General features: G+C 37.6%; 2 protein-coding genes across 2 annotated transcripts in view; one reads left to right on the plus strand and one right to left on the minus strand.

Annotated features, from left to right (window-relative positions):
* Positions 1-874, minus strand: part of ZFP64 (ZFP64 zinc finger protein) — a 13,344-nt gene extending 12,470 nt beyond the window's left edge. Inside the window, exon 1 of the mRNA XM_072414172.1 lies at positions 748-874. Within this exon, the coding sequence (XP_072270273.1) occupies positions 748-790 (43 nt within the window). The 5' untranslated portion in view covers positions 791-874. The remainder of the gene's footprint in view (positions 1-747) is intronic.
* TSHZ2 (teashirt zinc finger homeobox 2) overlaps positions 1-13,307 on the plus strand; it is a 285,070-nt gene that overhangs the window by 2,390 nt on the left and 269,373 nt on the right. The window lies entirely within an intron of this gene.

Raw genomic sequence — 13,307 nt, forward strand, 5'->3', positions numbered from 1 at the left:
TGTACAGAGCCCAGTGCAATCTATGTAAAGAGAACCTGTCATGTACAGAGCCCGGTGTGATCTATGTAAAGAGAACCTGTCACTGACATCCCCTATAACACTGTGTATGTTGCACATTGTATGCACAATGTCTATGTATGTTCTCTGTTCAATCTCCTATATCTGCCAGTATTCCTGCCATCATGCAATATATGAATTCTCTATAGTAGTCACTTTTTGGAGCTGGAATTTGATTGGCTGATAGCAGACACAATAAAGAGGACCTGTCACTGTCATGGCTGAACTCTATGCAATGTGAGTTGCTGATCTTTTGGTTTCAGTGACACTCCTGAACAAGTTGTGCAGCAATTCCTCTGATTTATTCTGGCTGTATAGATCATCAATCAGAATATTAATATCCTCCATACAGAGAGCGCCCCAATATTATAATATTATTATGATATGATATTGGTATAATATTATACTATGATATTATATTATTATACTATGATATTATATTGTGATATTGTTATACCATACACCCCTCAGATCTCTATTGGACTGTCATCCCAGCTGCAGCCCCATCCAATCACAGTGTAACCCCCTCCCCCCATAGGATGTGCGCGGTGCACCCTGGGAGCCCTCCTCTGGGTACATTGTATCATTATTGCACGTTCCGTGGTTCCCGGCTCTGCTGGTTTCCGGGTTCCCAACGCTTCTCCCCCCGAACACCCAGAACCCCGGAACCTGCACACAGGCGCTACTTACACTGTACGGCGGGCAATGCATCGGCGGCTGCGCTGGGGTTCATGGCCACAGGGGCCCCCGATCAGGGGCCAGACACACAGCTGATGGCTCCTGCGGCTTGGCGGATGTCTGGAGACTCGGACTTCCGCTGCCTAGAGGGCGCTCTACACGTGAGAGGCAGAGCACAGCCTCCTGCAGGGGGGACACCGCAACATGTATAGTGTATAACAGGCTGAGCACCTCCTGCGAATATCATTCACTCAGATCAGAGACATTCAGTACAGCCTCCCCTAGTTATATCATTCACCCAGATCATACAGATTCATTACATCCTCCCCCTACTAATATCATTCACCCAGATCAGAGACATTCAGCACAGCATACCCCACTTATATCATTCACCCAGATCATACTGATTCTTTACAGCCTCCTCTTACTAATATCATTCACCCACATCAGAGATATTCATCACATCGTCCTCCTAACAATGTATTTTCACCCAGAACATATATATATATATATATATATATATATATATATATTCATCACATCCTCCTACCAATATCATTCACCCAGATCATACAGATTCATTACATCCTCCCCCTACTAATATTATTCACCCAGATCAGAGCAATTCAGCACAACCTCCCCCTACTTATATCATTCACCCAGATCATAGAGATTCAGCACAGCCTCCTCTTACTAATATCATTCACCCAGATCATACAGATTCATCACAACCTCCTCTTACTAATAATATTCACCCAGATCAGAGAGAATTATAGCCTCCTCTTACTAATATCATTCACCCAGATCATATAGAGATTCATCACAACCTCCTCTTACTAATAATATTCACCCAGATCAGAGAGAATTATAGCCTCCTCTTACTAATATCATTCACCCAGATCATATAGATTCATCACAGCCTCCTCTTACTTTCATTTAGTAGAAGTCTTTGTGCTCTGTACATATTTCTGTGCAGTTCCTGGAAGTCACACCTAGATGTATCCATCACTCCCAATATTAATATTCACAGGATAACCTGTTCCATGTAATACCATGATATACAATGTGTACTATCCATCCATCCCTCTATCTATCTATCTATCTATCTATCTATCTATCTATCTATCTATCCGTCCGTCCGTCCGTCCGTCTGTCTGTCTGTCTATCTATCTATCTATCTATCCTATATCTATCTATCTATCTATCTATCTATCTATCTATCTATCTATGCTATCTATCTAGCAATGTGATGATAAAAGGTTTAACGTACAGCGCTGCGTAATATGTTGTATATAAATAATGGATTTATTCCTACACATCATTCCTAAAAGAGGAAACACTGAGGAGGAAATTGGGACAGATGGATCTGGTCTTTTATAGGAGTATGAATTTCCTCCTCTGAAAACACAACATGAACAACAATCAAACAATTACAATCCTGTATATTATCTCTAGCTGTTCCTAATGTTTTTGTTTTCAGTTTTATTTAGAATAATATTGTGTGATTTTTAATATTGTGTCTGCAGTAGGTGTATTGTAGAGAGAACTAAGCAGGAATGATGATAATAACTGGCATTACTTAGTAATAGATATCTTACCATAGGCTGCAGCCATCCCTGAAGATATCTAATATTTTAATAGCTGCAGTTTTTGGTATAGGTTCATATGCAGGATCCAAAGTCTCCCCAATTTCCAATTTACAGAAAGTTTATGCTATTCACAACACAAAACAGGTTACACACCTTCTGCAGGTTGTAGAAGCAGTGTTATTGTAACAGATATCCTCAAACTGAACTGAACATTTAGGAAGAGCTAGTATGGTGCTTCCAGTGAACAATGTTATATAAGCAGTGTGCTAGAATAAACCTAATTGTAGTAACTTTGCTCCAGAAGCAATGTGACCCCAGGTAAGTATTGTATAGCAGCTGTAAGCAATATCAAAAAGTGGACATACAGTATGTCCTTTTCTTAAAAAACTGAGATTACCCCAGCACTGGATTTCTGGAAAGGCCATGCAGACAATGGACCTATGGTGGCAAAGCTAAACTCAAGGCAAACGGCTAAATAACAATATACATATAAATGAACTGTTTTACCCACAAATGTCTTTGTATTCATGATAGTTCTCTCCTGAGATTTACACAGCTCTGCCACACTGCAATACCCAGTTCTTGCAGTTCAGGGGTAGTGATGTTTTCCTGCTACAGTAATTTTCACCTATTCCCCCTAGCCTTTTCCTTTCACTCTTCCCTCTCCTTCCATCAGAATTCCAATTCCACTGCAACACAACTGCTTGGGGAGATTTGATATTGCTTCTTTAGCTGAGAACTAAAATGGCAATACAAAACTAACACCAATTTTAAACCTTCACTGCTCTGTGCAAAACGATGTCAAAAGTTATGTCTTTATTTGGACCTATTTAACAGCCAAAGAAACATACAATCAATCTAACAGACTAGCAGTTAGTTTTATTCTAAGTGAAAGGATGGTGGCTGTAGCTGGCTGTGTTCTCATGAGCCTAATGGGAGCCTGGGGCGCCTAGATGTTTGGGAGATCTCCACCTTTTTGGTCTTCTGAAACCCAGATTTGCTCGTCTCCCAGTGTTTCAAGGTTCGAAGCTGACAAAGCCCAGCAACTCAGGTAAAAGAAGCAAGAAGATCAAGCAGTGTTTTTGCTTGCTGCTCCTGACTTATGGTTCAGAGAAGGTACATGTAAATATGATGATATATAACATGATATATAGGTACAACATGATGATATATAACATGATATGAGGTACAGCATGATATATAGTATGATATGAGGTACAGCATGATATATAATATGATATGAGGTACAGCAAGATATATAATATGATATAAGGTACAGCATGATGATATATAACATGATATGAGGTACAGCAAGATATATAACACTCATAGTCACAGGGATAATTGCAGAGCCATCGTTTTCAGTTAACTCCAAACTGATAAACCATAAAGGCTTTTAAGCATCAAATTGGGGTATCATATTTTTTCTTTTTTTAGTATCACGGATTGACATATTTGGTATCTAAATACTCAACATGCAAAGAAACTTAAATCAGCACATTTTAATAAAAGTATAGATTTGATACACTGTTGCACAAAATATTATTTAATAATAATTTATAAAGTGCCATCATATTACACAGCTCAACAACTACTGTATATTTTTTTTCTACAGTTTTTTTGCTTTTATAATTTCCTAGTTTTAATGCTAAAAATATGTGTGGAAATAAAAAAAAGAAAAGGAAAATATGTTCTGGTGGTGAATTTAAAATAAAATCCTGATCTTGTGCTGCTGCCATTGTTCCAGGTATAAGCCGCATCAGCAGTACCTTGTCAGTGGCTGGCTTGTATTTCAGCTACCAACACAAAACTTTTCTCTCACCTCTAACTTTGATCAGGTAATCATTTCGTCCTCATCCATCCCCCTTTTTGAACAGATTTAGGTGCTCCTGTTTGCTTTGCCTAGATTCAAAAATAAACCCATCAAGAAACACTGTTAAGTGTCTCCGTGTCTGGATCATGTAACATATTTATGTTGTAAACTCGGAAGCCGAAAGCCACAGCCTGAGCATTATAGCGTGCTCACATTAATAAATTATAGATCGCTAGGCTGAGAGAGGGAAATTGCTGTCACTAAACCTCCGTTTCATTCTCCCAATTCTCCTCCTTGTGGATGTTAACTCAGAAAGCATCACTCAATGACTCGTTAGTTTGATAAACTGTCATAAGCGAGCAGCTACAATGGGAACTAGGAACACAGCAGCATTTATGAGGCTCAGGGGACTTCTGCAAACACAAGAAGTCTTTAGGAGCTGAAACAGAGCCAGGAGTTCTGAATCTTTCATTTTTTTTTTCTGTTGCTGCAAAAATGTCATAGCTGAAAAATAGAAGCCGGTGTTCCCTGTAGGTTTCATTTTACTTCCCCAGCTTTCCACAGTTTCTGTAGTGGAATTAACTTTGTGCTCAGCGTGACAAAGAGGGGAGCCAAAACCATTGTCAGTCTCCAGTCCCTTAGTCAGCCCAATTTACATCCTCGCTGGAAACCAGGTGACGAGGAGAGCAATTTATAATTCACAAGGATGCCATATTTGAATTAGAAAGTGAAAAGTTCAAAGCTAGGCAACGTGGGTGACAGCCACTGTGGCTCACAATCTAGAGATCCAGAGAGCACATACTTGTAGTATTAAATGAGTACTTTTTTTTTCAGCATTTCACATCACATTCAGGATTGAAGAGAGATGATAAAGGTGTCTGGTGTTCAGAACAAGAGGTGGGCCAGGAACAAAATGGTGAGGGAGGGATGATATTCTCCACGCAGATCATCGGAGGGATGTTCAGTTTGTTCATGTGAATTACTTTTATTTTCCCACACAACAACAGGCAGTTCTTTAGGGAAATCCATGCAGCCAAAAAGATTTTTCTGCAATGTAGGAAAGTGTTAGGAGGTTTATTGGATTTCCAGGTTCATTTTGATAAATATACAGTTATACAATTTGATAAAATGTTCAAATAAAAAAGTGGACAGAAACACAATGACTAAAATCTCATATAAGCTTCCTAATGTAACTTGAAAAATGATTTATTATATTTTTAAATCTGCAGTTTTCCTTTAAAGAATCTCAGTGATCCTTCCATGAGGGTCCTGCATTTTCTAGGATGACAAACCCCTATTGTATGTTGTCATGCTAACACACATGCTTTTCAGTGAAGCGTATGCCTTCTGCCCATGTCACCGAATGTCGGTGTGCAGCTGACTACAGAGAAAGTAGACAATAAGTGTCTGAAAGGGTTTACAGGAGATCAGCAGCAGTGAGATAGGAACAAAATCTAATACATTGGCATGTGATAGGGGTTTAGGTTTGGATCATCTTTAGTGCCAAAACTTTGTGATCATTAAAAGAAGAATCACATGAACAAATTATTGGCACTTTCACAAATAGAAGCAGCTAAAGTTATATGCAAGGTGAACTTTACGGCCCTTACATTCCAAGCCTCCTTTTTAAAGTCGAACAAAACTTTAAAAGTAGAAAAGTAGAAAAACTATTGGGGATGAGAGAGAATGCCTCTGGTATTCATGCGAAAATTTCCTTGAACTTCGAAATTTTGGTGAACTGATTTCGCGAAACCATCGGAAGATTAAATAAAACAGGAGGATTCCCACAGCTGCTTTCAGCCCTAGGAATCTCTCTGTTTGCGATTAATTAACCTCTAGTGCCCGGGATCGCAGAGCATTTCCAGGGCTGCATGATGCAGCTCTGGAAATCCTCCTTTTCGGGGAGAGCCCGACCTCTCGGCGAATCAGAAGGCTGTTCTCGCTTACATTTTCGGTAATCCCTAATTTCGCTCATCCCCAGTAACTATATTTTATTGCAAAAAAGACATCAACTGTCACCTCTGCAATAATTATTCTGCCTGTTTGCAACTTTCTTTAAACCTATAGTTCCACTTTAGGTCTTTAACGTTATTGGTGGCTTTACTGACCGATAGAGAGAAAGGACAATGGCCAAGCATCATTTTTAAGCTTTTCCTAAAACTTTAGCTGCCTACGTCTGTCCCTTTTTTTTCATTTCTAAACATTTATTTACAGTGTGAACTGTCCAGGTTTAGGACCAGTAATGCAAAGCCTAATGCCCCAGTAAAATCATATAATCAGCAAGGTATTAAAGCTTTTCCCTATCACAAAATGTGCCCTTTATGTTTAAATAGAAGTAGTAAGTGATTATCATTCCATGTATGCTGATGTCTGTATTACTGTTGTGCCCTTTTCACTTGGGCAGAAAACAAAATCTCCTAGAAAGAGACACACTAAAATATTTTTTCTAATTAGAGAAGATTTGTGTAATCCTAATCAACTCTACCCATACTGACCTATGTATGTTCTGTTGGGGTGCAATAATGTAAATTACCACTAGAGGTCCCCAATGCATTATATGCATAGGTAATGTACAGGTGTAGTTTTGTAGTAAAACACCTGTATGGGTTCTTCCAACCTCTACTGTATATTATACCAAAGCATAGGCCAAACCCACCCCACATTTCCTGTCTTCCTGCTACACAAGACACACAATATTCTCCCATATTTCCCAGTTACCTGTTCTGCAGTCTCATCCACCCAGAGTTGGGCGTTAGGGTATTGGGGTATAATATCTAGGAGGAGGAGGTACAGGACTTTGGCTACAAAAATAGAGCTGTACTTTAAAAGATAAACATAATTTGTAAAATAAACAGGTATTTCCTTAGTTGTCTCCCACCCTATCTCCATCACTGTGTATATGCAAAAATGGCCACAGTTTATACCCTGCAACAAAAAGTAAAGTTGATTTGTACTTCCACTGCTGCAACATGCATTCACTGATTCACTTTCTTCTGCTTTTGGTCAATCACATAGCCCCTTAAGCATCTCATAGCATCTCAAGGAGATGCAAACAGATGACAGGGAGCTTTATTGAATGAGAGTTGAGGCTGTCATTGTTGCAGGATAAAAGTATTGCTCACTTTTATTGTTCACCAGGACTAAATTGTGGCTGTTTCTTTTCAATTCTGATCCTGTACACTCAACAGGAACTGAAAGTATATATTTCAAATGTGAATGAAGCCCCCAGTTAAACAGTTCTTACAAGAACAAGTGCCCCCATTGAAAGATTTACTTTTCTTCCTTTTCTGGTGACAACTCCAATTTTTTTTCCTAGTGACATGTTAATCAGAGTAATTAGAGTGAGTAATAATGGCAATAAACCTACCTATTAATGGCCCAAAGAAAGCATGTGAAGAATATGCATGTCTCTTCTGCATTTATCACTGAGCCATGTAGCAGTAAAAAAAAAAACTCACAGTTTGCACTTTTATAAAAAAAAGCAGCAAGAGCAATTTCCAAATATCTGTGCCTCATAGTACAACACATCTGTATTAGGTATAATGCATTTTCACTATTGGCCACTAGATGGCGCACATGGCAAGGCTGTATTACTCTGGATCACTGGATCTGAGTTTTAGTTGGGAGACAGGGAAGGAAGATTTTGATTATAACAACACTATATGGTATCTAAAGGCTGGGGCTTCTTGTATTGGTGCCACAGAACTAACGGAATAGTTTTTTATGTTTTTAAAACATCTGGGAGCATAATTCTCTAATAATAATAGGAGGAAATGGATTGTTAAATGGCCTATGGTTACTCTGTTGCAAATAAATAGAAGTTTTTTTTTTTCTTAAGTCAGTGTTTCTAAACCGGGGTTTGTGACTCTCAGGTTTAACTGACACCAGTGATCTTTTTGGCTATCAGCAATTGACCAGCAATGTGAGAGGAATTCTTCCCACTGATCACCACACTAATGAACTATGATATGTGGATATAATTATAGCAGGGGGTCCCTGAAAACCTAAAAAGTTTTTTCAAATGTTCCCCCATGTTAAAAAAAACCCTGTCCTAAGGTATTGAAGAGAGATACAATCCTTCTTCCTCTTCTAGCAGCAAGGCTGTGAGTGCTATAACTTGTGATTAATTCCACTTTGATCGTACAGGTATCATTTGTATTATTAGCACTCAATGCACATTACATTATGTTTTACATTCTTCCATTAACCTCTCACCCCGCTGCAAGACTATTCCTGCTTCTTCATCTCTGATTCCTGGCCCTGTCTTTCTCTTTGTTAAAGAGGAACTCTGATTTATAACAATAAACATGTCCAATGGAATAGCTGCTTACATAATCATACCCTTTGTTAAAATGAACCAATCTATAAAACCAGTCCACCCAGAATACTTTGCAGCCCCTTTCCATTTTATCTCTGTGACTTAAACATTAAATAATTCTATTATACATTCACATAAATTGTTATTATTTTATTGCCAGATTAGCCTGACCCAACTCCTTCTTTTTATATTTATTTCCAAAGCTGACAATTCTGTTATATCTTTTATTCTTTCCATGGCTTTTATCCCGACACTCCAAGTAAAGGCTTTTCCTTTGCACAAACTTTCTTTTTTCTAATCTTCCCCATTTGTATCTGTGTTCTATGTGTTAGTACAAATAGACAGGACCTCTTTATGAGGATTAATAGGATAATTGCTTTGTTCTTTTCTGCACTGCACCATACATCACCACCAAATTATTCAGCACTATATAAAAGGTTGAGATGTGGAGCTGTATAAAACATATAAAGAACAATAGACTGGTGATTTTTTTTAAACATGGCAATACTAAATCGTGGAATGTGAAGAAATGTGACCTTTATAAATAGACCCATACAATAGACAGGGGAGAAGCGGCTTTAATCAGGCTCATTGTTATTCTTGTCACATATGTATAAGTGTATATAGAAATGCTAAGCATTTCTTTTGCTGTTGCATTAATTGGCTATTTCCTGGCAGCTAATTTACTATCAGCTTGTTAGCTGCTTGGAAGTGGCCTGTGTACGTGGATTTATGGCCGAGGTAATATTGTCTGCAGCGGCACATTATACAGAGGCTTCCCAGTAGTGTTTTCATAAATCCGCACCTTCCAGACACCACGCTCACCTTCCGAAATCCATGCTTTGACTTCTGTGCTCTTATCGCCTCTTTCTTCTTTATATGTTCCCTCACGGCCACTTTTTTTGTTTTTACGCATTGCTTCATTGTATGCAAATGTGTCCATAGATAAAGGGTGCAAGGTGCCTGCTGGCTGTATGGAAATAATACGGATATGTTACAGCTTGTCTCTTCTGGACACTATGGACGGTGTAGAGCAGACTTTCTCTATGTTTTTACCATGGGGGAACCATTGAAAAAACATTTTTTTTATCCTTAATCCCATTGATCTTCTACAGCATCTTTCAGTAACTTCCAGTCTGTATACTCTTCTTTTATATTAATTTTATATGTATATTGTTGTAGACCAGCTTCCTGATGGCATGTGTCTGTGTACTGTGTGTCGGCAGACACTTTAATTCTCTGTCTGGGATGTGTATGGCAGGGTGACAATACTGAAACACAATATGGAGGGCCAGAGTGTTGTCACAATATCACCACAGATTATTTATAAATGATCTCATATTATTATTGAATAAAAATATTATATTCAAGTGTGTGTGAAATTTGGTTTATATCTACTTTTATTCATTTTCACAAGGACTGATGGCCATGTAATGCAAACCGATACATTTTAGGGAACCTTAGAGATGATGATGATGCAGGTAGATTTACCTGTAGTGCCCCGTCCAGGTGTGTCAGACTTCCCATAGAGCAGAGTTTCCCAACCAGTATTACATGGAACACCGGGGTTCCTCCAGAGGTTGCTGGGGGTTCCCTGAACAATGAGCAATTCCTGACTCTCAGGTCAGTTTAAGTGACAACAATAATCTTTTTGAATATCTGTAAGCAAATAACCCTTAGGTTGTGTCTATAGAAATTTAGAAGAGATCACTAAGGCCTAAAAGGTTATTCAAAGGTGCCTCAGTTTAAATTGAGAAAGGCTGGCACAGATTATTGTACAGAAATGGTGCAGAAGTGATTGAAACAATTGGAATTAAGATTTGTGCACTGTTCATACATTCCTCCATCTCTTCCATTCACTGTGTGAACATTCTGTTTAAGGTACAGTCAGAATCTTCAGAATAATGTGACATCATTTCTATATGTGTATACTGTAGTAGTCATTCTTGCTTTGAGGATGCTCTTTGTGTATTCCTGTGTGTTATTTCCTTATATTGTGTAGCAGAATTCGTCATTATGACTGCAGATACAGAAAATTCTTCCAATTACTCCTACTAGCTCCTAAAACAATGCTGTGAATGGTGTTATAAAAGTTCTATCTTGTATGAAAATGTTTTAAAATCTATCTGACAGTACTTGTGTTGGACCAGTAGGTGGCGGTGCAATTCCTTTCAATGTTTTAGTAATTTACTAAGCTTTGGCATTTAATTTTATTTCTTAATTGTAATCGCCAATATATTCTGCTACACCATACAGCAAATTCAGAAAATCTCTTATATTATAGTTTACAATTTTAGCTATGTTCTACGGCTGTGAAATTACACATAAATTAAGAAAGTGCCTGAATGATAATTACACCTTGCTTTGATATGGATTGGACTTTACACTGTTCTATGGTTTTACCTGAACCTTGAAATGACTTTCAAATATTTATTAAACTGATATTTTATAAATATCATAATATTATGATATATTAGAGAGATCAGAGAGAAAAAAGAGGGAGAGAGAGAGACTACCTGTAAGTCTTATTTTAGTAATGTAATAAACATGGGCTAGTTTCCTGTTTAGGTCTATCAGAAACCCATAATAAAATCCTGATATCTCCTGCATGATATAAGAAAGCCCAGCAATAATAATAATATTGTAAAACAAAAAAAAAAACTAAAGGTTCAGAATTCGGGTGAGCTTGATAAACATTATAAGGAGATGGTCAATATCTTTTGTACTTTTTACCATCACAGCACCTATTAGTTACAAAATATTCTATATTCATATATCTGTGTTCATCCACAAAAGGACAACTTTTACAGGACAATGTCTTTTAAATAAATTATACATAAGAATCCTTTATCATAACATTGATTTTATATTTATTGTCAGGAGTTTTGCTCATTATATTTACCAGATTCTATAATTTACAAATTTGCTCAACAAATACTGAGAAAAAAGTTCATTGGTTTCCTAAGCTTTTTATAGTTTTGGATACGGTGGGGTTAGAACGCCATTCAGGTTTTACTGCTATTCAGGGCTCTGTTGGGGGGATTTAGCTAGAAATACACTTTAATATTCAGTGCCAATGACCCACAGCGCATACAAAGTGTTGTTGGGTTGATTTAAGAAAATGAAAGTACAAAAAAATACAGCAACAAAGAACTTGAGGACAACTCTGCATCTTTAGGTTTAAGCTGTGGAATCGGCTCCCTCAGGAAGTAGTTTCAGCAACTACTATAGACTGCTTTAGGAAAAAGCTGGATGATTTCTAGTAGCACATAACTGGGTATTAAAGCTTTAAAGTAAAGATAACAGTGACCGTTGATCCAGGGAACATCCGAATGTCCCACGGGATCAGGAAGGATTTTTTTTCCCCTGTTGAAGCAAATTGTACCACAATTTTTTTTGCCTTCCTCTAGATCAACTATGTCTATAGGGTTTAAAATCTGGGATATGTTTATTTCTCTAGTGGTTGAACTTGATGGACTTTTTTCAACCTGACTTACTATGTAACTATATGTAATACATAATAAATAGGTTACAGTTTTATATATATATATATATATATATATATATATATTTATATATATATATATATATATATATATAGATTTAGGTATATAATAATAAAAATAAATAAAGAATTCAGTTACCGGGTTTCCTTGTGTTGGTCTCAGTTGGAGTGAAGATCTGCAGAGACCTCACCACCAGATTCAAGCATCTCCCAAAACCAGAAATATGAGTTGTAGGGGTCTGACCCTTTAATATGGAGGTTGGAGAACTATTCCCCCATCATAGATTGGTGATTTTTTTATATAAAGTAGTTGAACTTGTGACTATATTGGATACATAGAGAGTATATATATATATATATGTATATAGAGTGTAATCTTTGAACCTATATCATACACTACTCATCCTATAACAAGTAGAGCCGTCACCTGAGCACAACACACACCGGACGGGCTCACACTCCATCATAATATCCTTGTCAGCATATGGCCTCCTTCCGACAGCTGTTCCACAGATGTGCAATTAGCAAACCTTATGGCCATACCGTTAGCATTACAACACGCTTAGAGCGCTCGTTCCCGCGTCTTTCCTACCCAAGCGCTTTCATGTCTCGTTTCGATATGATTTTTATTTCATCTCATGGAAGATTTAGAGAAAGTCCTAACTTCCACAAGAACAATATTAATTCAGCTGTGAAGCAGATACTTCAATTAAAAGGCCTAATGGACAATTGCGGCATAAAAAGGCTTTTTTTTATCCTGCGCTGAAATCCAACGAGCAGTTTTCAATTAGATTTTTCAATGTAAGGAGCAGCAATAGCTAGATTTTTTTGATGTTAGATGCAAGAGGAGAGATGAGAGTAGCTGCAGTGTTTCATTACAGAAGCGAAAAAGGCATATATAAAGACATGTATTTAAATTATGAATTGGGTCAGTATCTGCCAACTAGAAGTAATATCAATTAAGGCTGCGATGGATCCTTGCACAAGATGTCCTTATATTTAATGACAAAAGTAAGACCGTTAATCTTCCCTGCGAACAAAGGGATAATTTAAGGCGGCAAGAAATCAAAGTGTGATGTCACCAAAATAGTCGCTTGCAGCTTTCTCTCTCTTTCCGTTTCTCTTTTTCCCCCCAACTGCTAATATCATAATTAATAGACTTCAAATGACTTTTTTGTGGGTTTCAGGCTTTCAGAGAAGCATTTATTGCTGACATAAAATATAAACTCACAGAGAGCAGGTCTGGCAGAGGCAGGCTGAGGGGTCGACAAGGCCCTTGTTCCGCCTTAAAAATAATAATTCAGCCTTGCAGGCTGTGTCTGATAATGCTCAATTAATGCCAGTTCA

The sequence above is a fragment of the Pyxicephalus adspersus genome, chromosome 6 (assembly GCF_032062135.1).
Source record: "Pyxicephalus adspersus chromosome 6, UCB_Pads_2.0, whole genome shotgun sequence".
In the NCBI taxonomy this organism is placed as follows: Eukaryota; Metazoa; Chordata; class Amphibia; order Anura; family Pyxicephalidae; genus Pyxicephalus; species Pyxicephalus adspersus.